This window comes from Apostichopus japonicus, chromosome 23 (assembly GCF_037975245.1).
Source record: "Apostichopus japonicus isolate 1M-3 chromosome 23, ASM3797524v1, whole genome shotgun sequence".
Taxonomy (NCBI): domain Eukaryota; kingdom Metazoa; phylum Echinodermata; class Holothuroidea; order Aspidochirotida; family Stichopodidae; genus Apostichopus; species Apostichopus japonicus.
Window position 1 is genome coordinate 6936471 of NC_092583.1, and position 26764 is coordinate 6963234.

At 36.1% G+C, this 26764-nt stretch overlaps 1 protein-coding gene across 14 annotated transcripts in view; it reads left to right on the top strand.

Moving 5' to 3' along the window:
• LOC139964457 (tensin-1-like) overlaps window positions 1-26764 on the top strand; it is a 196613-nt gene that overhangs the window by 102347 nt on the left and 67502 nt on the right. Inside the window, exon 1 of one of the 14 annotated variants that reach the window (XM_071966029.1) lies at window positions 12845-12871. The exons of 9 other annotated variants lie outside the window; for them this stretch is intronic. In XM_071966029.1, the coding sequence (XP_071822130.1) occupies window positions 12860-12871 (12 nt within the window). In that variant the 5' untranslated portion in view covers window positions 12845-12859. Of the gene's footprint in view, window positions 1-12844; window positions 12872-12902; window positions 13128-21719; window positions 21909-22312; window positions 22349-25709; window positions 25874-26764 lie in introns of those variants that run through there. 4 more of the 14 variants (XM_071966034.1, XM_071966030.1, XM_071966028.1 and 1 more) reach the window with 4 other exon arrangements.

Genomic DNA, 26764 nt, shown 5'->3' on the forward strand with positions numbered 1-26764 from the left:
AAGGTGTGACATGGTTGATATTTTTGGACAAGTTGCAAATGGTATAGGGAAATATTTTCAAACTTAACGGTCATGTGATCCGAGGTCACCAAAGGTCAATTAATGTTAAAAAACTAGTATTTTTGGGGCAGAAAATGGGCAAAGAAAAAAATGTTTGAATTTGTATAGTTTGATGCTCTAATTTAGGTCTCATCAATCAAAAATGTCAATAAGTTGACCCAAGGTGACCTTTGTATGTTAAGTTATATGAGGTCAAAGTTAATTTTCAGACATTTAGTGTAATAACTCCCAGTGCCAAGGTGTTACACAGTTGATATTTTGAGACAAGTTGCAAATGGTATAGGGGAATATTTTCAGACTTAAGGGTCATGTGATCCGAGGTCACCAAAGGTCAATTACTGATAAAAAACTAGTATTTTTGCGATAACTTGAGAACAAATTGTCCGTAAGGGTTGGGAGTTGCTTCAATGTAATCCAATTGTCGACCCGCATCTGGGTGACCCTGGACCTCAATTTGACCTCTGGTGACCTTTTCGTGTTTTGTGGATTTTTACAGTTTTGATGCTATTTTCAGATGTTAAAGGTACCTTCTGATCATAAATGTCAATAGGTTGACCCCCATGTGACCTTCGTGTGCGAAGTTATATGAGGTCAAAGTTAATTTTCAGACATTTAATGCAATAACTCCCAGTTCCAAGTTGTGACAAGGTTGATATTTTTGGAGTAGTTGCAAATGGTATAGGGGAATATTTTCAAACTTAAGGGTCATGTGATCCAAGGTTACCAAAGGTCAATTAATGATAAAAAACTAGTATTTTTGCGATAACTTGAGAACAAATTGTCCGTTAGGTTTGGGAGTTGCTTCAATGTAATCCAATTGTCGACCCGCATCTGGATGACCCTTGACCTCAATTTGACCTCTGGTGACCTTTTCGTGTTTTGTGGATTTTTACAGTTTCGATGCTATTTTCAGATGTTAAAGGTACCTTCTGATCATAAATGTTAATGGGTTGACCCCCGTCTGACCTTCGTGTGCGAAGTTATATGAGGTCAAAGTTAATTTTCAGACATTTTGTGTAATAACTCCCAGTGCCGAGGTGTTACACAGTTGATATTTTGAGACAAGTTGCAAATGGTATAGGGGAATATTTTCAAACTTAAGGGTCATATGATCCGAGGTCACCAAAGGTCAATTAATGATAAAAAAACTAGTATTTTTGCGATAACTTGAGAACAAATTGTCCGTTAGGGTTGGGAGTTGCTTCAATGTAATCCAATTGTCGACCCGCATCTGGGTGACCCTTGACCTCAATTTGACCTCTGGTGATCTTTTCGTGTTTTGTGGATTTTTACAGTTTCCATTCTATTTTCAGATGTTAAAGGTACCTTCTGATCATAATTGTCAATAGGTTGACCCCGTGTGACCTTTATGTGCGAAGTTATATGAGGTCAAAGTTAATTTTCACACATTTAATGCAATAACTCCCAGTGCCAAGGTGTGACAAGGTTTATTTTTTTGGACAAGTTGCAAATGGTATAGGGGAATATTTTCAAACTTAACGGTCATGTGGTCCAACGTCACCAAAGGTCAGCTAATGTTAAAAAAGTAGTATTTTGGGGGGAGAAAATGGGCAAGAAAAAATGTTTGAATTTTTACAGTCATGCTCTATTTAGGTCTCACCTTTCAAAAATGTCAATTGGTTGACCTTCGGGTGACCTTTGTGTGTGAAGTTACATACAAGTTCAAAGTTAATTTTTTTTAATTTAATGCAATTAAATCTCAATGCCAAGGTGTGACATGGTTGATATTTTGGGACAAGTTGTGAACGGGGTGGTGGAACATTTTGAAACTTAAAGGTCATGTCATCTGAGGTCACCAATGTTATCATATCTGTTGACACGCTTGTAGGTCTCTTATATTTCTTACATTTTCGACGCCATATTTAGATCTCAAAAGTGCCTTTTGATCCAAAATCCGATCACATTTTGTGATCACAAAAGTGTTGGCTATAGTGTTGGTTACTTTATGGGAACATGTAGGACCACAATTACTTGGACTATTTGAGCCCAATCTTGCTTGATAATATTATGTGTATTGTCATATACCCCAAGCAAGGAACCACAGTGCCCTTGGGCTCTTGTTTTATCAATCATATTCATCAAATTCCCTTGAGGAAGAGTGTACAGGAGGAATATAAGTTGAAAATAAAGATACCTTCATGTTGGCTAGGATCTAGTAATTTGATAAATACATGTTAAAGCAATGTGTCTCACTTTGTGGAACACTTTTAGTCATTTGCCGTTGGTGTCGTCCTGTTCAGTGGTTTTTGATAAGAAAATTACCTTGTTTCACTTAAAAAATATAACATGAGATTCTAATCTATAAATCCATTCATCATCTTTAGCTTCTATAATAGAGGTCTTTGTGAGTAAGAACTTCCCCAAACAGCCATCGAAAACCTTGTTCCATTTGGGAGATATATCCTACTTTAAATGTCACAACTTTCTGTCATTTTGTAAATCTGTGACGTCATGTTGCTGCTAGGATCTGAATACTTAAACTTCTCTTTTCCTTCTTTTTTGCATATTTTTAAAGTAGAATATTAACAGTGTTGACCCTGAAATTAATGCCATCATTGATTAGACCATGTTAAGAGGTTCAATATTTGAGATTCAACATTTGCAAAACCCATCTGGAATACACTGGGAGAAAATTAACATAATGTAATAAATAAGTAATAGCTCATCAATAATTGAAGTACCTGTGTCTCGATGATGTCATAATTATAGACTTGATCAAGTCTTTAGCGTTGTGTTTTGAAAAAAAAATGGAAAATAATAATTATCTTAGCTGTTTGGAGAAGTTGACCATTAAATGATGGTTTTTTTGTGTCTCCTTTAAGTAAAGCCTATCATAGACTATTGTAGTACAGGCACTTGAAGTCTTCTTTTTTTTCCACTGTGAAACAAAAATCATTCTAAAGGTTTAGCACTAGTGTATTGAGGATTAAACCAGTCGTTGAGTATTCAGTTTCTTAATATTGCCAGGTGGTAAATCTCTTTGATAGTACATCCAGGGAGAAACACATCTCTTTATCTTTGCTCTCAGAATGACGTCTATTAGGCTCAGATAGACCACTTCAATTTGTCCGCTAAATGAGGAGTGAAATTTCACACCACTCCTGAGAAGAAGAAAAAAATACTCTCAAAAATTTGGTTGCTTGAGAGTTTGATTTCATATATAAGAATAACAAATTTTTCATAACGAACAAAGAGCAAAATTGTTAAATTTTAGTGAAATATTACCTGCAAGTTTAAAGCATGTGTGCAGCTTATTTAATGTTAATACTACATGGGAAGGTTGAACGGAGGATGTTTATGATAATTATATTGCGCTAAAAGTTGACTTTGTACTAGCTGTTCTGTATTACTATAGTGATAATTTGTGATAATTCAGATTGTAAAGCTAAAGAATGACGAAAATGTACTTTGTATGCGTTCCTTAGCAACCGTACTTGGAGCAAACAAACAATATATTTCCTTATGATGTTTACATGAATGCTTTATGTTTCAATTGGGTACTGTGTACAATATCATTATTCTTGCTTACATATGATAGTGTCTGGCAGCTGTTGAATATTGCAGTAATTACAGTTTTAGCTCAGAAGACAATTTTTATTGGGCCCTTAAAGCTTGGCTTATACTGTATCTCTGAACATCTAGATAGTTACCATGCAAACATGACATTTAACCAACTTGTAGAAAGGATGCCAGATCAACAAATCAACAATATTGGATCAAGATTAGAAAAAAAGATCAGTGTAGTTGGTTGATTGTCTGAATGCAGTCAAACTTACTTGCTATTAAACCTTTTGAACTATGTTGATAGTGTATTCATTGATTTTCACATTTTGAGAAAGTCTGTTGGCCTGCAAACCACCACTACTACTTGATATTACTGTTGCTATAATAAGGCTATAACTACTTGATATCATTATGACTATAGTAAGGCTATGACTACTTGATAACACTATGACTATAGTAAGGCTATAACTACTTGATATCACTATGGCTATAGTAAGGCTATGACTACTTGATATCACTATGACTATAGTAAGGCTATGACTACTTGATATCATTATGACTATAGTAAGGCTATGACCACTTGATATCACTATGACTATAGTAAGGCTATGACTACTGGATATCACTATGACTATATCACTATGACTGTAGTAAAGCTATAACTACTTGATATCACCTCCCAGAATGTAGCTTTGAACGTAATTATTGTCCAAACAGCAAAACCTGTTTTACTTAATGTAGAATGTCCTCCATGAAAAGGGATACCAACATTGGTAGAGTAATTAGTACTACAGTTATCCTATAGCAGTGGTCATCTTCCTTCAAAGATTATTTTCTTGCAAATGGGCCTATAAGACCATATTGTCCTGAAGTAATGGTTAAGTTTCTAATCTTTGCTTAAAGCTGCCTTTGGGATCAAATTCTATCACAGTCTGATGGTACCAGACTCGACCATCTCAGCAGTAAGTGTAGATTAACAGGACCATTTTGACCAACTAAAAGTTTTCGCCGATAATTGTTGTTGTTTCCTTATGTTTGTTTTGAGTTGTTGTTTTCATTTGTGGTATGGTTAAAATTATTCTTAGCAGTAGTAGTAGTACCACTTGGTGACTTCCTTTGTGGGGTAAGCCGATACCAATACCCAGTGGTAATTTAATGTACGTTGTTGAGATTTGTTAGTGCAATTAACATACGGAGGGCTAAAATAATCTTGGGTTAGTAGATCTGTCCGTTTCCTGGCACCAGGATATCCTCAAGACATAAGACCTGCTTTAAATAGACCATTCATCAGAACACCTGCTAATGTTTTGTTTTAAAATAAAATATGTTTGTAATGGTATGATGGTTGTTCCAGTAGACTTCCTTGACTAGTTGTGGTATTTAAACATTTACTACACACTAGGGCCATCTGTCGAATGTTTTACACAATAGTCATATATCATCGCTCTAGATATATGTAATCTGTATTCAAATTGCATTCACTGTTATGGTACTCATCAATTTCAGTCTAAGAGTCAAATAAACATGTAGACATGCAGGAAAATCTGTATCATATTGTTTTCTTCTGAAAGATGTAGAGTTTGTGGACTTCCTGCAGAAAAAGCCACTTGTGCAAACAACTGATGCAAATCATACAGGAGATGGATCTGACTGTGGGGGGGGGGGGGTGGGATGGGAGGAGGGGTTGGGAGACAGTCATGCAAACTCTCTCCCCTGTTAACTGATCTTTACTGTGTTCATGACATCAATTCTGGTGCTTGTGAACTCACTGCTACCTAAAAACACTGCCATAATCTGAAAAGCTATGGTTTCTTTGACTTGCCCATATTCACTTTCGTCAATGAGAAATGTAATAGATATTTGTACTTGTTAGCTTAGGATGAACTATAGCAGCAGAAGGGCAGAGCTTTTCAAGTGAGGTGAGAGAGAAAAGGAGGTGGGGGAAGGACGGAGAGGGGGAGGGGGGTAGGACAGGGTTGTTAGAAGGAGAATGAAAATCTACCCCACACCTTGTCTCCATCTGTTAATATTTGTTGGGGCCTTGTGTCTTGAAAGCAAACTCCAAATATTACTAGCTTTGCGTCCTGTTTCATACTTGTTCAGCATTGTGATTGAGTGTAATGGTGTAGCAACTGTCATATACATCAATCTTTACAGATGAAATGTCATTGAAATCACTGTAGGATGTAGATCAGTTAAATACCACAATAGCATTAATCGATATGTCACGTTCAAGAACTTCAATTAGATTAAAAATTTTGAACCCAACATACTTGCTATTTTGGAAACGAGCATAATTATTAGTTTCTACTTCAGCTGTTACTGTATGCCAAACACTAGATATATACTCCGAATGACCTTACTTTACACTGACTGAGCAGTTACAGGCTTAGCTTACCAGTATTTAAATTTCTCATTCATAAAATGCCAAACTTGATTTAACCAGAAGTCAATTTTGCTTTGTGTGAAAGGTTGTTTTATCATTTAGAGCATTATTTGCTTTGCTGTCAAACTTGTATTTTGATTGACCAAACATTGTAATTGTTGATCTTTCAAGATGACTGGGTTTGGACTCTGCTAACAATATAAAATGACCTCATTCCCTCAATATAGCACAAACAGTATGGGGTCATTTAGCTGACCTCATAGAACCATTCAAGTCAAGAAAGATTTTTGAAATCAACACCAGGGGCAGCAGAATTTTATAGTGGAACAGAGGGCAATGTCTCCTCCAAAAGGTCTGACTGAGGTAGAGCGAGTTAATATGCAATGCAACAGTCATCAGACATCTAGCCAGTTGTGATTACTGGGGCAGCCTGGTGTCACAGAAACTATATAGTTAAAGAGATGCTAATAGACTTTTGTGTCATTGGAAGACTTCAATTGGATGACAGATATATGAAGGGAATGAAGGGTATAAATGGAGACTTAATCATCTAAACTCTTTTGAGATTCTGAATGATATCACAGACTTGATTTATATATGCAGCTCGAGGAGCGTGTATCAAATGGGAGGATGTTAAAATGTTCGAAGGAGATTCACGATAAATGTGTTTATCGCAGTGTTGCCCTTCAGTGATATGTACCATATACTCTGATAATATTGCAACAGGGAACTTGTTATCCACTGGAAACTTGAATACCTTGGTTAGATTGTACAGGGATATTTATTCGTGTGAAAGGATAGCAGTTGTATATCTACCAGCGATAACTGTACCTTAGACGATATCTGGAAATTAACACACTACTACCGTTCTCATTTTTGGTATGTTTGGATTGTTTTGTTTTAGTTGTTTGTCATTAATTGTCATAGTGCATGCATTAGGAAGTCATTTAAAGGGGTCGCATATACAAAGAATAGTAGTTTACATCGTTTCAAAACTATTCTGCAATTAAAACTTGCCCGATAATTGGCAATCCCACCAACCGTAAGGATTTTATTTCCTTCATGTACGTCATTTTGGTTTCTGTTTGTAACGAAAGCAGTTGGCAGACATCAGTTAGTTGAAAGGATAGCGTTGAGGAAAACTAACATTTAACAGATGAAAGAGGAACATAATGAGCATTGGTCAAAATATAAAAATAACATATTCCCTCTGGCCTATCCTTTTACATTTTATCATTCATTTGTAAAGACCTTGGTTTCATTGACCATGTTTTCTTTTGTCATATCATTACTTCATTTTTCTTGGGCTTGGGAAGAAAGGAAGTAAATGGGGGGGGGGATGGGGAGAGGGAACGGTTGCATGAGAGGGCTGAATTGAATTGTATATGGTATAGCATAGACTCTAAGATTGACTCAATTGATTTGTTAAGCCATAGGACATGAGCTGACTGATCAAGTGTATTTCTTTGACACACCCTCTCCCCACCCCTCTTCCTCCCCCTCTCCCCATCCCCTCTTCACACCCATCTCTCTCTCTCCCCACCCCATCTCTCCACCCCATATCTCCACCCCTCTCCCCCTCTCCCCACACCATCTCTCCACCCCATCTCCCCACCCCATCTCCCACCCCATCTCCCCACCCCTTCCCAGCCTATGCTTTTCCAACTTAAATCTGTTGTCTGTTTGCAGTTTGTTGGGATGGTTTGACCAAACAGACAACATTGTATTTACTTTTGATATGATTTTGAATGTTGTTAGACATGGGAGATACTGTGTTTGTTTAATGCAGGAAAGGGTGGGTGTGTTTAATATATATGTGATATATTGATATTGTTACTGGTAAATTTTCAGTTGACATTAAACACAGAGTAAGATCATTTTCATAAAACTTTATCATAAACTTTGGGATTATTGTAGGATAAGTAGCAAATTGCTGGTAATATGTCAAACTGGGTAGGTAAGTTCTTAGTTTCGGTGATAAATTAGTTTGATGAAAGAAAAGATAAAAAATGTATTGCACATCTGATCCATATAAAAGATCAGCACTCAAAGCCCACACAAATGTACTTTGAATTCTCTTTCACCCCCCCCCCCCCTTGCCAAATTATAGTGCATGTCACATGAGCATGTGCCCCTATTCTTTCCCCACCACTATCCCACTATAGGGTGGACTGACATTTGTGACCAATAGACATTACAGCCTTCATGGTCCATTTGTGGTATTAATACCCATATGGAGGTCTCCAAATATGTGTGACTGGTTTATATACTTCTTACACTTACATGTTGGTGAATGTAGTCTTATAGTTGGTACAAATATGACTCTGAAAAGACAAAAAAACATTCTTTCCTGAAAGAGTGAGACCACCTCAAAGAGGTTGCAAGTTCATAGAGGAATTCTAGGATATTGCCAAAGGGAATGAAATAAGGCCATTTATAGGACTGGAATGCCATAAATTGTTTGCTACAGTTTCCTTTTGGGTTGAATATATAAGCACTAACTATAAACATGTCTTTGTAGGAATATAAACACTAAATATTAAGATGTCTTCATAGTTGTTTTGTCCAAGTACTTTTAAACAATGGGCCAGAGTATTATCCATAATGTATTTCAGTAGGTCATCATCATCATCCTCTGGATTCCGAATCTATCAATAAATACATCACTGTTTCAGGTGTCAGGTTTAATGTATTTCAGTAATATCATTTATTTCTGTTGAGCAATAAATCTTACCATGACTGCATAATATAAGTACTGTAAATTAACTGTTTCATATTATGATATGCACCAACTTGTTGCAGCTGTTGTCCTGTGAGGGTCAAATTGACTCCACACAATATGGATCCTACATTAACTCTTTAGTAATTGTAACATTTTATCGTTCTATTCCTTGATCCTTATCAATTGCAAAATGTCTATAGGGGAAGGACTTCATTCTCTTGTGCATGGCCTGGCCAGTTTTGACGAATCCCTTATGTGTTGTCTCAGTAGATACTGCTTGATATGTACTTTTATGTTTAAGACAGTCGTGCAACCAGAAAAACAAACAATACCAATGGAATTTTAAGCTGGTACTTTGATTGATTGCCCTCCACATTTGAGCATTTTAAGAATTGAGTGGATGCAAGTAAACTTCAGTATATCATACCTGTCAACACTCCCAGTTTTACCATGAGACTCCCGGTTTTTACCGGAAGCTCCCGGCCTTCCGGTTTCATATTCTTTTCTCCCGGTTTATCTATGTTCTACACTTGTGACATTTCTGAAAAAAGCCAACAATTAGTCCTATGCTTAGTAATTCTCCACAGTAAAGCTAAACAGGAAAGGCTATTCAGTGTAGTTCACAAGAACAAGACAGACAGTCGGTAAAGTCTCAAGCTTGATGGGACTCTATCTAGCATACTAGCCAAGAAGTCACAGTACCCAGAGTCCACTGTTCCCTGTTTCAAATGGAAGCCTACTAAAGAAACCCTGGAGAAAGCGAAGCGAGCTGCTGTAAACTACAACATGAAACACTGATTGGATGATTCTCTTACTGTATTGCATAAAAAGACTAAACTTATTTAGGAGTATTTATATCATTTCAGTTGAAACTACCAACATCCCTATGTTCCCCTTGTTCTCCCTATTTTTTGGCCCTGAAAAATGTTATTCTCCCTATTTTGGGATCAAACAGGTTGACAGGTCTGGTATATTGTTATTCAATTTTAAACATGAGTGACAAGTACTTGACTTTCACATACTTTTGGAATATGCTGGAGTAAAAAACTGCACATGTATGGTTATAAGCAACACCTTTGAACTCTGGGAGTTACAAAGGGATATTGTTCAGCACTCAGTTCATAATTAGATGTTGCTTTTTGTATCTGACAAAATTTTTAAAAATATCTCATGACTCACTCATTCTCTAAAATTCAAACTTGATGCGTAATATATCAGCAGAGAAGTCTGTGGGTATCATTTTTCGTGGTAGATTTAAGAATTGATCGAGAGTAACATGTTGGTTGCTGCAGTCTTAGAAATATACGTCACCAGGAGTAATCAAACCCAGCAGGTATCTCATCATCTCGTTTATCGTTGCTTTCCACGGGATGCTTTGCCCTTCGGTCACATAACCCTGCCGTATCCCGCCATTTTGTCAGTGTGTCAGTTTCAGCTAAAGGTTGAGGGTGTGACAACCAGATGAATTTATCACAAAGCCACATGACAATCTTGTTTGTAATGAATACTAATGCTAAATATGCTGGAACATTATTTTGCCATTTTGTTATATTTACTTTAATAAGTCTGTAAGTTTGGATATAGTTTTTTGGAACATTATAAAACATATAGTCTACTTTATTTCATCAGCATATAAACACATAGTCTACTGTATATCATGAGCGTATAAACATATAGTCTATTGTATATCATCAGCATATAAACACATAGTCCACTGATATATAATCAGCATATAAACATATAGTCTACTCTACATCATCAGCATATAAACATATAGTCCATTGTATATATCATCAGCATATAAACACATAGTCTACTGTATATCATGAGCATATAAACATATAGTCTGTTGTATATCATCAGCATATAAACACATAGTCCACTGATATATAATCAGCATATAAACATATAGTCTACTCTACATCATCAGCATATAAACATAAAGTCCATTGTATCATCAGCATATAAACACATACAGTAGTCTACTGTATATCATGAGCATATAAACATATAGTCTATTGTATATCATGAGCATATAAACATATAGTCCACTGATATATAATCAGCATATAAACATATAGTCTACTCTACATCATCAGCATATAAACATATAGTCCATTGTATATATCATCAGCATATAAACACATAGTCTACTGTATATCATGAGCATATAAACATATAGTCTGTTGTATATCATCAGCATATAAACACATAGTCCACTGATATATAATCAGCATATAAACATATAGTCTACTCTACATCATCAGCATATAAACATATAGTCCATTGTATATATCATCAGCATATAAACACATACAGTAGTCTACTGTATATCATGAGCATATAAACATATAGTCTGTTGTATATCATCAGCATATAAACACATAGTCCACTGATATATAATCAGCATATAAACATATAGTCTACTCTACATCATCAGCATATAAACATATAGTCCATTGTATATATCATCAGCATATAAACACATAGTCTACTGTATATCATGAGCATATAAACATATAGTCTGTTGTATATCATCAGCATATAAACACATAGTCCACTGATATATAATCAGCATATAAACATATAGTCTACTCTACATCATCAGCATATAAACATATAGTCCATTGTATATATCATCAGCATATAAACACATACAGTAGTCTACTGTATATCATGAGCATATAAACATATAGTCTGTTGTATATCATCAGCATATAAACACATAGTCCACTGATATATAATCAGCATATAAACATATAGTCTACTCTACATCATCAACATATAGTCCATTATATATATCATCAGCATAAAATGCATAGTCTACTGTATCATCAGCATATAAACACATAGTCTATTGTATGTCATCGGCACTGTATATCATCAGCATATAAACACATCTATTGTATGTCATCGGCATATAAACATATATTCTACTGTATATCATCAGCATAAACATATAGTCTACTGTATGTCATAAGCATATAAACATACAGTCTACTGTATATCATCAGCATATGAAGGATTTATTTCACCAGCTAACCTTGCTTTATTCTGAACATGCCCTTTGTAGTTTTGTCAATATTTGATCTTAATTGTACTTTTCTATAGTCTTAGTTGGATCTGTGATGTGGTAATGTATTAATTACATACTTGCATTTAGAGATTTGCTGTTGTTTTGTAACTATCCTTCAGTGGATTAATTCCTTGTATCGCTGCTCTCAGGTTATTTGAACAAGGCCTCTTTTTTATTAGCCTCCAATAACTTCTGATACTGTGTTACTTTTTGTTTCAGTGGCCGCTTAATGTCATAATATAATAACATTAATGCCAGCATTGCTCAATGAGGTTATTGTTGTTGCTTGCATCAACAGTGAGTATACTCCAAGCTGAAAGCTAGCAAATTCTGGTCCTCATTTGGTTAAGATTGACACCAATGGGCTCATTGTCAAACCATACTTGATCTGATTCCAGTTTTTTAAAAACACTGTTTTTGCATATTCAATTCTGTATTTAGTATAGGGAGCAATGCAAGGTATCCATTCTTTTCTGAATCATGAAAGATTTCCTCCCCAAGTTTTTCATTGTAACCTTATTACACCAAAAAACCTTTTTTTAAACCTTTTTTTCAGGGGTATTTAGCTTAGTATCTTTCTTTCATTATTCCATTATACTGTAGCCTACGAGAGTACTATTACTGAACGAACTGTGAGCTATTCCCTGTCTCAGTTAGTTCATAGCATGTTTCATAGACATATTTAAATTGCTAGATTTGACTTGTTTACATCTCCCTCAGGACTAGCTTCATAACATTTCCACTAGTGGTCAGAGCTGCCATAGTCATTTAACTGCCATTAACCAATGAGGTGAACCCCCCACTGCAAGTGACAGATAGTTTCTGGCATTTTCTTCTTCATCTTCTTGCGGGGGCAGCCGTATTTCTGGCACGCTTGCAGTCACGTTTGTGCAGTCAATACCCCCCGCCAGTGGCACTGTTATTTCGGCATTGACTCCCTGATCCTTCATTCCTGGCATACTTTACAGAGAGTTTGGATCAGTTTACGTCCTTGTGTCGTCACAGGCTGCAGATACATATCGTCAATGCCGGCTGACCGTGTGGAGCAGCTATATTCTGCCTCGTTGTATTGGACAGGTTGCCGGGAGATATGAGAAGTTTGGTAGGAATTTCAAATGCCACCGCCACCTTGTAATATATATACGCGAGTAGGATTGAGTGTGGCGTGGGACGTATCGTTAGTCACTCTGTTGTACCGTGGCGTCTCTAAATGTTTGTCGGTCCACGCTGATTACTCTTATGAGGGAGTAATGGATTAAGTATTTAGAGCTGATTGTGATTAATAAGATGGCTATGTTCGTAATGTTTATCGTTTGGGATGACCTACTCCTCTGTGATTCAGTTTGATGTCTTGACAGGTAATGAATTAACATGTTAATAAATTGACATTTAATGTTTGAAATAAATTATTGTTTAAATTTCAAAAGTTGAGAAAAGATTTCCAAAAAATTACTTCAGTGACCTATGTATTTGCATATGTTTTAATGTGTGGGTTAGCTACGTATGTACATGTGTGATGTGTTTGTGTACATATGCACATATTGCACATTGTAACGAGAACAAGATTCCTGAGTCTATATCCTAGCAGTCAATTAGTTAAAACTGTAAACTTTTGTGTAATTTACAAGCATGAATGTTTCACAGAAGGTATAAATTGAACATAAACAGAAAAACTTGCCCCCCACTTTTTCAAGCTCTGTTTCTGACATTCTGTACATAGTTAAATATCCTGTTTGTATGTTATTTCTATCTGTTGCGGTGTGTAATTTTTCAACACTGCTATTCGGAGGCCTACTATTTCTACACTACCTATTCACTCAATATTTGCTCTATAACATATATATATATTGGGACATTAGAGACACATGATTCATGTGAATACAACCCTGCTGGTGACTGTGATCACCTCCTGTGTTCAAGGTAATTCTATATGAGTTTAGAAGTTCAGATATGTTTGGCATCATGTTACCCCCTGAACAAGGTTAGGTATACAGGCACAGTTCAGGAACCCTCATTCTTCCATAACTCATACATGCGTATTGAGTTTGGAGGTGCCTAAACTTCTTGTACTTATACTGCATATAAATGTGCCATGCTGGAAGTAATATGGATATCACTGACCTGTGGAGATATTTACAGAGTTAGCTTCACACGTTGGACTATTTTATAAAGTATTCGAATATAATGTGAATCCAAACCCCCCTCCTCCACCCCCTTCAAGTAATGCAGGATCTATTTAGCTTATAGACATGGGTGTCATTTAAGCATTGTAGCTTTACTGTAACATTTCTAACTCATTGCCCCGATTCCTACTCCCTAACATATGCCGCCCTACTGAAGTCTCCCACCTACAAAATTTGTTTTGTTTTAAAGTATTTTCTTTTGTCTGAATTAGTCTTGTTAGATCATTTTCACCTTGCATTGTATTGACCTCCTTTAGTATTTCCATTGCTCTTCACTTCCCTGTCTACACACAACAATAGCATTTATAGGTAACAATTAATTGCAACAATGTTATAGTAGACTGCAATCTCCTTGTGGTGGTGAAATAGGGAACATATTTATTATGCATCTTTACTTGTCCAGAGTTGTGTGTACTCTCAAACAATGTCACTCTTGCTTCTTCTGGAGTGCCCCATCAACCCCAGGGATGGGGGGGTGGTGAAGGGCCTCCATTCCCTAATTGTCACATTCCCAACTTCATCGACTCTCAAGATCTCAGTAATTAATATCAGTGGGTAAATTACAACAATCATACGCTCATCTGCTAAAGACAATGGAAAGGATATGGTTCAACAGAAGCCTTAACTAACGGCACCCCTGATGATGGAGTCTAGAGCGATAAATAGAACATTAATAATAATTAATGTATATGGATGGGCAAACTAGTTCACAAAGAGAATATGTAAAAGCAGAATTAACAAGTTCTGGCCTCTAGGTTGCCCTTTGCTGGCCCTAATGATTTACAAGGTTGGTGAATAAAAACAGTTGAAATGTAATTGTTAGCATGTGATCTGTTCCAGAAGGACTGTTCCATCCACGAATGGTTTGATTGATGAGGGCTAACGATATATCACATGACATTAACTCAAATATTAAAGGTATCGTGCAGAGTATCTCTGAAGCGATCTTTGAGGTCACAATAGTAAATATTACAATTACTAGCATCCCATAAGAAATAATAGCTCATTATGGTAGCTGAAATATAGGTTACATGTTTAATATTCTGTACAATACTAGTAGGACAATTGTCTTGGTATAGAATCTAATTCATAAGTGACTCTTTCACAATCCTTCATTGGTGTAAACAACTTTGAGGTTGTCTTAGTATGATCAATTGCAATCCTATGACAGGTTTCTTAACTTAAAGGGGACCTACACAAAACCATCATCTTTGGCTTATATGACAGAGATCTTTGTAAAGAACAACTCCCCCAAAAAAGCTAGGATATATCTTGTACCAATTGAAAGTAGTGTCTCGGAGCTGTCATTGTGTAAATCTATGATGTCATATTGCTGTGCACTAGAATCTGAAACATTTTAGTAATTCCTTTTCAAATTTTCAAGGTACAGTAGAATGAGAACAGTGCAAACAATGAAACAAATGCTTTTATTAGCTCATATCAAGAGGTTAATATTTCTGTTATAGATTCAGCATATATGCAAAACTCAGCTCCTTTACCAAAAATATATGCACATATATATTTATGTGTAAATATTTCATTATAGATATGTGTGTGTATATATACACATATATATGTATACATATATGTTAAAAATAAACAAAGAAAAAACATTGAAGCACATGTGGCTAAATGATGTTTAGACTTGATCAAGTCTTCTACAGCTTTGAGTGTGAAGAAACACTAAATCTATGATATCTCCCAAATGTTATGAGCTATTTGTGGAAATTATCGTGAGTAATGGCTATGGCATAGACCAATAATGATGATAGGGTTTATTGTCTCCTTCAAGCACAAAAAGCTGCTTTAGTGTGGTAAAATGCATGGTAGTAAAAAGTTCATCTCTAACTGAAACTGTTTGAATTGCATTAATTGTGGTATAATGGTGCCTAATTCAGGGATCCCTCTATGCTCACCTGTCTCCTGTACATTAGTGCACTCTGGTCTTTTATTGTGCTTAGTATAATACCTTATTGCAGCTGCAGTCATCTTACATTGGACCATTCTGATCCTTGCAATATAAATACACAGAAGAGATAATTTCTACCTGACATCATACATACATATATAAACATATATTACATATAAACATACATTATATAGCGCCTTTCCCTAAGGCTTGAAGCGCTTTAAAGCAACGTACAGTACAAATAGAAAAACCAGATTAAAATTTTAACATGTGGCATGTACTTGGTTATTCAAAACTACACAACTCATCAGTTGTGTTTATACTTTCTTATTTTAAATTTGCAGCTGGCACAACAATTACTGCATTAAAAACTAGTACAATAGGCATTAATAGAAGCAGCTGTATAAAGCTGGTACTTCCATGTTTTTCTGTAATTATCAACTTGCAGATCTAAAAAAAGAAGAAAAAGTGGTTTATTGAGTAGAAAATTAAAATTCTTTCAAATTCTCAAAGTGTCTGCATGATTAAAATGAACTTGTTAATTCTACTTGTGAATCTGACATCTTTAGAAGTAAAATGTTCAGAGTAGGAGAGTATACTGGACTGATTTAAAGGGATATTTCAGAGTCTAAGATTTAAGAAAAATATGTAGCTAGAACAGAGTATTATAAACACTCTCTGATCTAACGCTCAACTCTATAGCTTATTTCTGATGTATTAGATTCTTTAATTTGATTCATTCTGTTTCTCTGTGTTCTATCCATTTTACCTATCCCTAACGCTTTTTTACACTGTGATATGACTGCTATCATTTTACCTATCCCTAATGCTTTGTTACACTGTGATATAACTGCTATCATTTTACCTATCCCTAACGTTGCCCTTGTGATATAACTGCTATCCATTTTACCTATCCCGATTGTGTTGTTGCCGGCCCTGTGATATAACTGCTATCATTTTACCTAGTGTTTGCACGGGTTATCCGGGTACCCGGGTACCCGCCCGACGCAATACTACCCGGTTCCTAATTTATTACCCGAATCCTACGCAAAGTGTGATTTAAAAAAAAAAATTGCAAATCTACGGTTAGGCAGATTTCCCATTGACTTAGTGTGGTGTTAGGCTTAAATATGTGGTCGAAGATAACAGCAATTACGAAGGTACCTGCCCGACGCGGTACTACCCGGTTCCTAATTTATTACTCGAATCCTACGCAAAGTGTGATTTAAAAAAAAATGCAAACCGATGGTTAGGCAGATTTCCCATTTACTTAGTGTGGTGTTAGGCTACCATGTGGTTGAAGATAACAGCAATAACGAAAGTATTCCATGGATATCTTATAACTGCGTCACAATTTCAGCTAATAAACAAATGGCTATGCTAGATTACCCCATTGACTTAGTGTGGTGTTAGGCAGCCACGTGGTCGAACGTAACAGCAATAATGAATGTGTTCCATGGATATCTTATAACTGCGTCACAATTTCAGCGAATAAACAGATGGTTAGGCTTTGCTAGATTTCTCATGCATTGACTTAGTGTGGTGTTAGGCTACCATGTGGAAGAAATTATTATTTATTCATTCGTTTATTTCATCTAAGGAAAGGCTGACAAGGAATTTTACGACATGTTTATGGATTATAGACAGGATAACTAAAAAATAATAATCGCAAGTGGCTTTTTACTAATCGTGTATTCCAAATGCGATCAAATTGCGCGAATCGCGTAATTTCGCGGCTAATGAGAACCATAATAGATAGTAGTAGTAACAACTGAGCTAAAGTAAAGGGATATTTTATGGTCTGATACAATAGACTTGGACAGCAAGCATAAGCAGCGGCTGCAGTGCGATGTTAACAACATTGCTACTAATTAATAGTAATGTTAATTATATTGAGTAATTAACAAGTTTATGACAGAAAAAAAGCAAATAGAAATTATTGAGGAAGGTTTTATACCTTACCTTACAGTTACACATACGTTTTTGAACATGAAAACATTGTCAGCAGAGAATATAATTTATTTATTATAGCATTTAATATGTAATTTCTTGAAAATCGTGATACACGAGGGTAAACATTTTTTCCCGGGTACCCGGATACCCGACGGGTAACGGCTCTCGGGTACCCGGTTCCCGATTTTTGGACCCGTGTAAACACTAATTTTACCTATCCCTAACGTTTCGTTATACACTCTGATATAACTACTATCCATTTTACCTATCCCGATTGTGTTGTTACACTGTGATATGACTGCTATCATTACCTATCGCTAACGTGTTGTTGCCCTGTGATGTTACTGCTATCCATTTTACCTATCCCTAACGCTTTGTTACACATATAACTGCTATCATTACCTATCCCTAACGCTTTGTTACACATATAACTGCTATCATTTTACCTATCCCTAACGTTGCCCTTGTGATATAACTACTATCCATTTTACCTATCCCGATTGTGTTGTTGCCCTGTGATATGACTGCTATCATTACCTATCCCTAACGCTTTGTTACACTGTGATGTTACTGCTATCCATTTTACCTATCCCTAACGTTTCGTTACACATATAACTGCTATCATTACCTATCCCTAACGTGTTGTTGCCCTGTGATATAACTGCTATCATTTTACCTATCCCTAATATAAAAATGTCATTGAACTCATGTTAACTTCCAAAAGGATTCCTGATAGCCTCTAAACGGTTAATGTTACTGCTATGGTTAATGGAGGCATCCTTAATCTTCTTGGTAATGAGGAATGCATAAATCTAAGAGACAAGTTACTTCTGCCCTTCTCCCCTTACCTTTAATTACTGAAGTAATCGGGTAACAAAAAGCTGTTAAAGGGATGGTATGCAGCGGTGACTAGAATATATGTTAAACATGAGAGATTGCATTAGGTTATTGTGCATGAAATGAGCCTCAGTAGTAAATAAAAGAAAACAGTGTTCACAGGGGACTGTCATAGAGTGGGTAACATGATACGGTCAGCATGTTTCACACGATTATCATTGGCTGATATAATGTAATTCATATTTCGCCCTGGCAACAAAAATGGCCGATTTACCGGATGGTCAGCTAGTTTCCTAGACCAGGAGATCAATGCAGGGGTCATATAGAAGTGCAGGACATCAATTGAGTTTGTTGAATGTTAAACTGTGCTACACTGTTGCAATAAATGGACCATGAATGAGGGATAAACATTTGGTTTAATCCCAATAAGACATCTAGAAGTCCATGTTAAGAGTACTTCCTGTTTGAATTACTGTACAATTATTTGGACACCCCACAGCTAGTAGGGTTTGTCAATGTACCGCTGGTCAGTGGCAGAGCGTCCATACAGTCAGAGGGGGCGGATGCCCCCCCTGACGGACTCAAATGGACTGCTGGTGCCCTTTTCAGCTTTTTACCACTTTTTACTTATTCGCGATACTTTTTTATTGCACTCTCATCTACCTATTGACATTTGTCACATTTTGTTGGCGATGAGACACCTATTTATTCTTCCTTTATCTGCAAATTAGCAAGGCCTGGGAAAGGGTCATTTCCGGCGATCTAGGGAGTATCTTTACTCAAAAAATGTCTGTACACTCTGCGCCAACTGAGATAGTGTCGTAAGCGCCCCTACAGACCATTCTCGCCCCCCTTGACCAATACCCCTAGCTCCGCACTGCTGCTGGTACATTGAAGTGTCACATCATTATAGGGTTAAAGCTGGGTGTAAAGTATCATGCAGTACAAAGGCACAATCACAGTTGTGTGAGTTCAAGACATATAGGACTATGTATGTGTATAAATATATAGCAACAGCTCCTTGTGATGGTCAATGAAAGCATCCTGCTGGTCTATAGACTTACTATTCATTCTGTCTTTGTAGATGAAGAGATATTCTTGTTTGTTTAAACCTTTCTTACTACAATGACCCAAGAAATTCTAGAAATATTTCATTACTTAACTATTTAACATGTATCACCTTTGCATTCTCTGGGGGATTAATGCTGCCCCCCCCATTTCAAAGCCCAACCCCCTTAATTTGGTACAATAATACCAGAAGTGATAAGCAAACAGTGGAGTTGAGTCTTAAAAATAACTGTAGTGGCTTTTTATCTGATTCAGAGGATATGGTGTGGTGGTGGTGTTCAAGGCATTGTTAGAGAAAATAAAAAGCCAGCAGGTATCCAAAAATGCCTGGTATGGCTTTTGTACAGAAGGTAAAACTTCTGGAGCCCTGTGGATACTAATAAGTAATAACCATCAAGCAAGATTCCGTTCGACCAATTAATTTATATCAAGCTTGCTCATTAAGAAAAGATCTGGAGGAAAGAAATGACATTCCTGAGTAGAAACTGATCCATTTGGTTGGTTGTTGTGTTAGTTAGGTATAAGCTTACTCTGAAAGACTGTATGGTAAGTGAAGCCTCTTCATTTCCATGATCTGCACACAGTAGCATACAAGTCAATCTTTGATATAAAATATTGAATTTGCAATTGGTTTGCTTTCTTTCGCATCATTTTACTTTGGTTACAGTATTTGTTGTCAGTATACTAGTAATAAAGCTTAGAAACCTGTCATATTTTGGGTGGGATCCACACTTCTATTCCTGTACACCTCATCCCTACCTCGGTAGTACATTATCTCCCCTTTTTCACCACAACGTTTGTCACTCTTACTGTATGTGTGTCCATACATTATTCTTTAACCACAGCCAGTGTTTTCGTAGCTCGGGACCACATGGTTGACATTGAATTGTGAGGTAATATTGCATTCATGCAATATTAGGACTTACCAATTGTTTTGAGGACAAGATATATATTTTAACTTAATTTGTTCTACATGTTTTTAGGATAAAGGAAACAACACACATAAGGATGCGATACTTTGATTATGTGTTTAATTCTACATTTAACATTGTCTTAACCGACACAGTTCATTAATCTGGATCATTGTTTTTCTCTTCTTGACAAAGACTTTTTTATATACAAGTTACATATTTTTCTTACAAATGAAGTTGTCAAATTCCCCCTCCCCCCTTCCCCCATTGCACTCCCCGATAGTATGCCTTGGACATAATTTGATGGATGGTCTGTACAGCCTTGTCTGAGATATGATTGATATACTCCTGCCCAATTTTCTAATTAAATGAAGGATGTCAGGCTTTGTCCATCTGTCATTGCTGATCAACTCAATTGTTTATTTTTAAAGTCTAGTCTATTTCCTCTTACTTCAGGAATACATTTGACATTTGCTGACCCCAAGAGGAGGTATCCTCTAATTACCTTTCTCATCTCATCATCATAAAGTACTAACATTAACAAACTTAGCCTTAACTTTGAAATTAAGCTACAATGGAATCCTTTTTTTCTCATGATCTGTTTGTCAGTCAATGCTGAGAGGCCTGCAATTAAATTGATCACATTGAATGTTATAATATAGGTGTGGTTTTAACAATTAAAACATTACAAGTAATGCTAAAATATCTTTCCTTTCTCTACCTTTTACCCCCCCCCCCCCCCTCTGAATTGTTGGCTATTTTCATAGCTCATATATCAAGGTATTGTAAAAGGGGTTCATAAACACACGATAAAATACTTTGTGCTCTTGACAAAACTCGTTATGAACTTATGAATAATTTCTACCTTGGTGATTATCGGAAGCCAGAGTTTTGTGGGTGTTTAGCCTGAGGTGCATCTAGCTACTACCTCTTTAACTAATCTGAACAGTGTTACAGCTAGTCATCAATGAGCTATACTAGTGACTGTCTTAAGTATGTCTGGTATTTGGACACCCCATATTATCTACCTCCCTTATATGTCAATGTTTGCGGGGTTGGGGCGCTGAAAGCCTACGTTACGTGGACTTCGTTATTAACCTCACACTATGGATGCTAGCAATATAGCAAGATGTACTAGCTAAGTTGTAGTTGGCGTGTAGTATTTTTTTAAACATGTACAGTGCTTGGAGTGTTTGCGTTTAAAGCTTTTTGTTGGAATTTTCATTTTCTTTGGAACTTGTTTTTGGAATATATATCTTTAACTGCCTGCAGTGAATGGTAAGACAATAGATAGTTAATTGATACGATCTGCATAATTTATCATAAGTTAGGTTAATTAGAAAGTTCACCAGTTCTTTTAACAGCTGTGACCTTTGAGTGGTGCGAAGAATCGTAAATATTTCATGAGTTTAAGAACCTCGGATAGAATCTGTTGGTTCCAATGTTTACCAGGTGTTCTGCAGGACACATTTGTTAACAACATTAATTACATAATGTTGGAATATGTTATAATGCTGCACCACACAGTAACAATTGCAATTACTTAATTATAGATGTCAGGTATTTGTCTCTAATTTCTGGGCACTGTATATTAATTTAATAAGAAGAGTAAAGGAAAGCTCTTTAACATTGGTTAATTGCTTTGATGTGGGAATACTTGGATCATATCAATTTTGTTTATCACAAATATTTGTTATATGATTCAAACCAAGCTGCAGGTATGTAGGCTGAAGGAAACTTTCCTTTAATAACATACATCATAATACGTCCTGATGATACATACACAAGTGTCTCTTTTATAGCTATTATTTTAAAAAGAGGAAATTTTCAAGTGGTGGGTATATGAGTTAAAGTTACTTGGGTTCATGCCAGGTCATATGGGGGGTTGCAGAAGGTAAAATGGAGAATTTAGGTGTAAGTATCGAAGAACTCTTATCATACTGCTGTGCATGCACGGACTTGGTCATTTTCCTTAATTTCGTAATTTTGAAGAATTATGTGAAGTGCGCTCTGGTCATTGTCCATAATTTTGTAAATTTCAAGAATTTTATGTCAAGTATATAAGCTTCTGTGCCTTGCATAGGTACTGTATTGGAAATTGATTGTTAATAATCCTGGAGATATAGTGATGTACTAAAGTAAGAGCATTTAATGCCAACCTTTAAAGCTGTATTTCACTTTGGGTTTTAACCTTTTGTGTTACTTTGATGAAGTATTGTAATATTCTGACATAATTGGATAGTGTACACACATATAGTAACCATAAGGAAGCTCTATGTGCTTGCCATGGTTACAACCAGTTGGTTAACTAGCCTTTTTGTCAAGTTAGAATTACCAGTATAGTAGAGCACTGTAAAATTATTGTAATCTATTACTATTTCCTTGGCAAACCTTTGATTTATGCCTAATTATCATCTTGAATGATTGATTTTGGTGGTCTATGAAGTAAGAGTTTATGTTTTCAGGTACAGTTCCTCTAGGGTATATTTTCTTTAATGGTGGAATATATGCTACCGCCTAATTCAAGGAGTTCAACACAAAACGCCACTTTAATAACAATGTAAATCACATCAAGTATTATATATTACATTAAGACCATGAACTCCCTTGAAGTCAATTCAAAGCTGTTATCCTATACTGCTGCGTTTCTTACACTTGTGCCAAATCAATCATGTTAGGATATGCGGACCTAGCTCTATGACATACAGGTAGTGTTCATTCAGCTAAGACAGATAAATAACATCTCGTTTTTGTGGCAGATCAGTATAGCAGTTCCATCAAGATGTGGGTGCCTTAGGGAGTGTATACTGTGGTATCTCTTTATTATGTACCTGAGGCGTATAATTTATGAGTTTCAATTTCTTCTCAAATATCGCAACAAGTGAAATAAAAGCAAGGTTTCTATGGCACTGACAATACCCTTGGTAAAAAGTATAGGTTTATATACAGGTCTGTTGATCTTCAGATCTATTAGTTTGTTTAACTGTTTAACCTAACAAAATCTCATTAAATACTAAGACAATGAGGAAATATTAATTATGTCATACAGTTGGAATGCAATTGTTGTCTTTATAGGTCAATAGTAAACGTAACACTTCACCAGCTTCATTCCATGAACTATTTTAATCCGATCAAATCTGCTTGAAGTTGTGATTATCCTTTTTAATGACCCAATAATGGAGTTAAGATAATATTGACCCTACTTGTAGTGCCTGCTAACCACCATTGGGAGGCTTCCTTTAGGAAGTTATAACATTATAAGTGGTTCCTCTAGACTACAAATTGGGATGTTTCCGAGTCAGATAGTGCGGCATTGTCACTGTTACACTTCCTGAATGACACCGATAAAATTATCTTTTTTTGAAATTGATATATTTTAATAAATTTTATCCTAAAGTAAATATAGAAGTAACACAACATGACAGCAAGCATCCTGTTTAATCTATACAAACTCTGCTGAAATAAATTTCCCACTGTGTTTCCTTTTGTATATAATTGATTGTTTGCCTCCCACCTTACCAGAGAGACGGGGGGGGGGGGACAGGAGAATATATTTGGAATGGCAATTGATGAAATTAATTGTTCATCATTAATTACTAATAATCAATCAATATCAATAATCAATCAATCAATACTTTGTGTTCAGGGACGAGTTTATCAGAGCCATTTGAGTTGGCGACTTGGGGTTCTTGATCGATGTTGCCCTTTCGAATCCAGTTGCACTCAAATTTATTAGAAAATTCTGGAAATGCCTATCCTGCAATTCCTGAGTTACATCAAATGAAAATGTTGTGGGATCTCTCTTTAAAACAGTAATACAAGACTCTCTGGTCCTGGTGATGCATGTATGTATCACCTTAATTTAGCAAAGAAATGTCTTGTACAGCCAGCAATCACCCCCATCAATAGAAATTGGACAGTTCAGTTTGTAGGGCACAACCTTAATACTATTCAGGGGATTCAAAATGATTTTTACTCTTTAAAAATTTATGAAACAAGCCGAAAAAGTCGGTGACTCAAGGTGGATAAGGTACTCACACCCCTAAAGTTGATTGTACAGCAGAAATCAGAGATTCCAGTAACTCTGGTTGAAAACAGCATCTTATCATTGCCTACGAAATATGTATAAATTAATTTGATCACATCTTTTGCTCTGAGGAAAGAAGAATAATATAAATTAGACCTGATGATACTTTTGTAGGGCTAATGTCCAGTAATCAGTTTTGTGTGTCAAGATAGCTGCATTTAGGTAGGTGAGCAACCTCAGTGTAATGCTTTTAGTTTTGTCATTCCTGATCAAGGACAGATGAGGATGAGGTGACCATATTTTGTCAGCAGTCACTGTTTCGGTATCATCCAGAAATCAGATACAATTCCAATCCTCCAGAGAAAACTCAATAGTATTAAGTTTTCTAATTTCCCTGAGTTTTTTCATGCTTCTTAAGCATCTCTTTGTGGTGTGACAGTCACTTACTGTAGGGATTTGTTGCTGCGTAATAATTGCCGATATCAAACTGCAAAATTAACCAAAAGAAAAACAGTGAAAAATATGGACATTCTAGATAGCAGACATTGTTTTGACAGTCTTCCGCTGATATTGTCCTAGTGGAAACAGTTGGAACCTTGAGTGCAAGTAAATGACCAGAATTTGTGTTTTTCTGAGGTAGAGCTTGAGTGTGTTTTCTGTCTATCACTTCATGCTCTCTGCATTTCTGGACAGTAACCATTGAGTTAAATGCTACAGTACAAAGAATTTGGCACTGACATATATTTTATACAACTGAGTTTTCCAATTAAATCAATTTTAACCAACGAAGCAAAGCAGTATAAACAAAACGGGGACAATTCTTCTATTGTTTTGTTAAATAGGGTAAGTACCTTGGACCAATAGTATTGATTTTCAAAAGGATGTACACAATTGGATTTTCACTTAGTTACCATTCAGAATTATCCTGTTACCAAACCAGGTTCCACTCCAATGACTTTCCAAAGGAATTAGTGTTGTTAATACTAGGAAATCAATAACAGTACATGTGTGTGTGGTTTGTAGGTCAGTAGTAAGTAGTTACTTCTCTGTATGTAGAAGAGTGTAACCACACAGTGTACATACCTGTTTTACTTTATATTAGTGAACATGTAGCGAACATCAACATCAACGGTTGAACCCCCATTGGAAATTACTGGATTACTTAATGGAATCAAAATTACTGGATTACTTAATGGAATAAAAGTCCAATTGGTTTGTAAGTTTACAATATTTTTCTGAAGTTTTGAATTGGATAACTGGCTCGATGGAAGAGATTTAAAGGAATTGTCTGGTGGAAGATTTTGATACATTGCCCTTGCAGTTACTATTTTTCTCTTTCTAACCATGTAAAAATTGTCCCCATTCGACGTTTTCTTCTTGTAGAAATCTGGTTTTCAAATTCACCAGTTTCTCACCAAAAGTACCGTTTGTTCGAACGCTTCAATATGGTGATTGACGTAGTGCTTGCAGATAGGCAAAACAGGCGACTTGAAGTTAGCACTCCCAATTCCGCAGCAAATTAACTCACGTGTAAGCACATTGAATTGCCTCATATATATAATGTACATACTCGCGAACGTATATACTACGATGCTCAGTTGGTGTACTTGTATAGTGTTACACATAGTACACTCACACTCAAACCACAGTTCATTAACTGTTCTTCGAAATCGCTGAAATAAAAGTCACGGATCAAATTAACAGTAAAAGGAAACTTATAAAGTATTCGTTAAACCGAAAGATGAAACTTGGCGGGATCGATGTCATCGCAGAACTGTCCGATCGTAAACGTTAGAGTAGCCTATACACGCGAACATTCTTCGCGCTGGAGCTGGATACCGCGATGTATAAACAACGAAGAGCCTGCTGTTAAAACTTATCTTGTGTTACACAAAGACCACAAAACCACCGATCTACTACATATATTGCGGCTTAAGGAGTTTTTTAAATCATATCTAATTTATAAGAAATTTCACCGGAAATTATTGAAGAAATTGATCGAATCGTTGTCAGAGCAGAATATAGCACTGAGAAGCTTAGGCTTCGCAGAACTGTCCGATTGTCAACGTTTGAGTACAGCCTACATGCGAACATTTTTCGCGTTGGA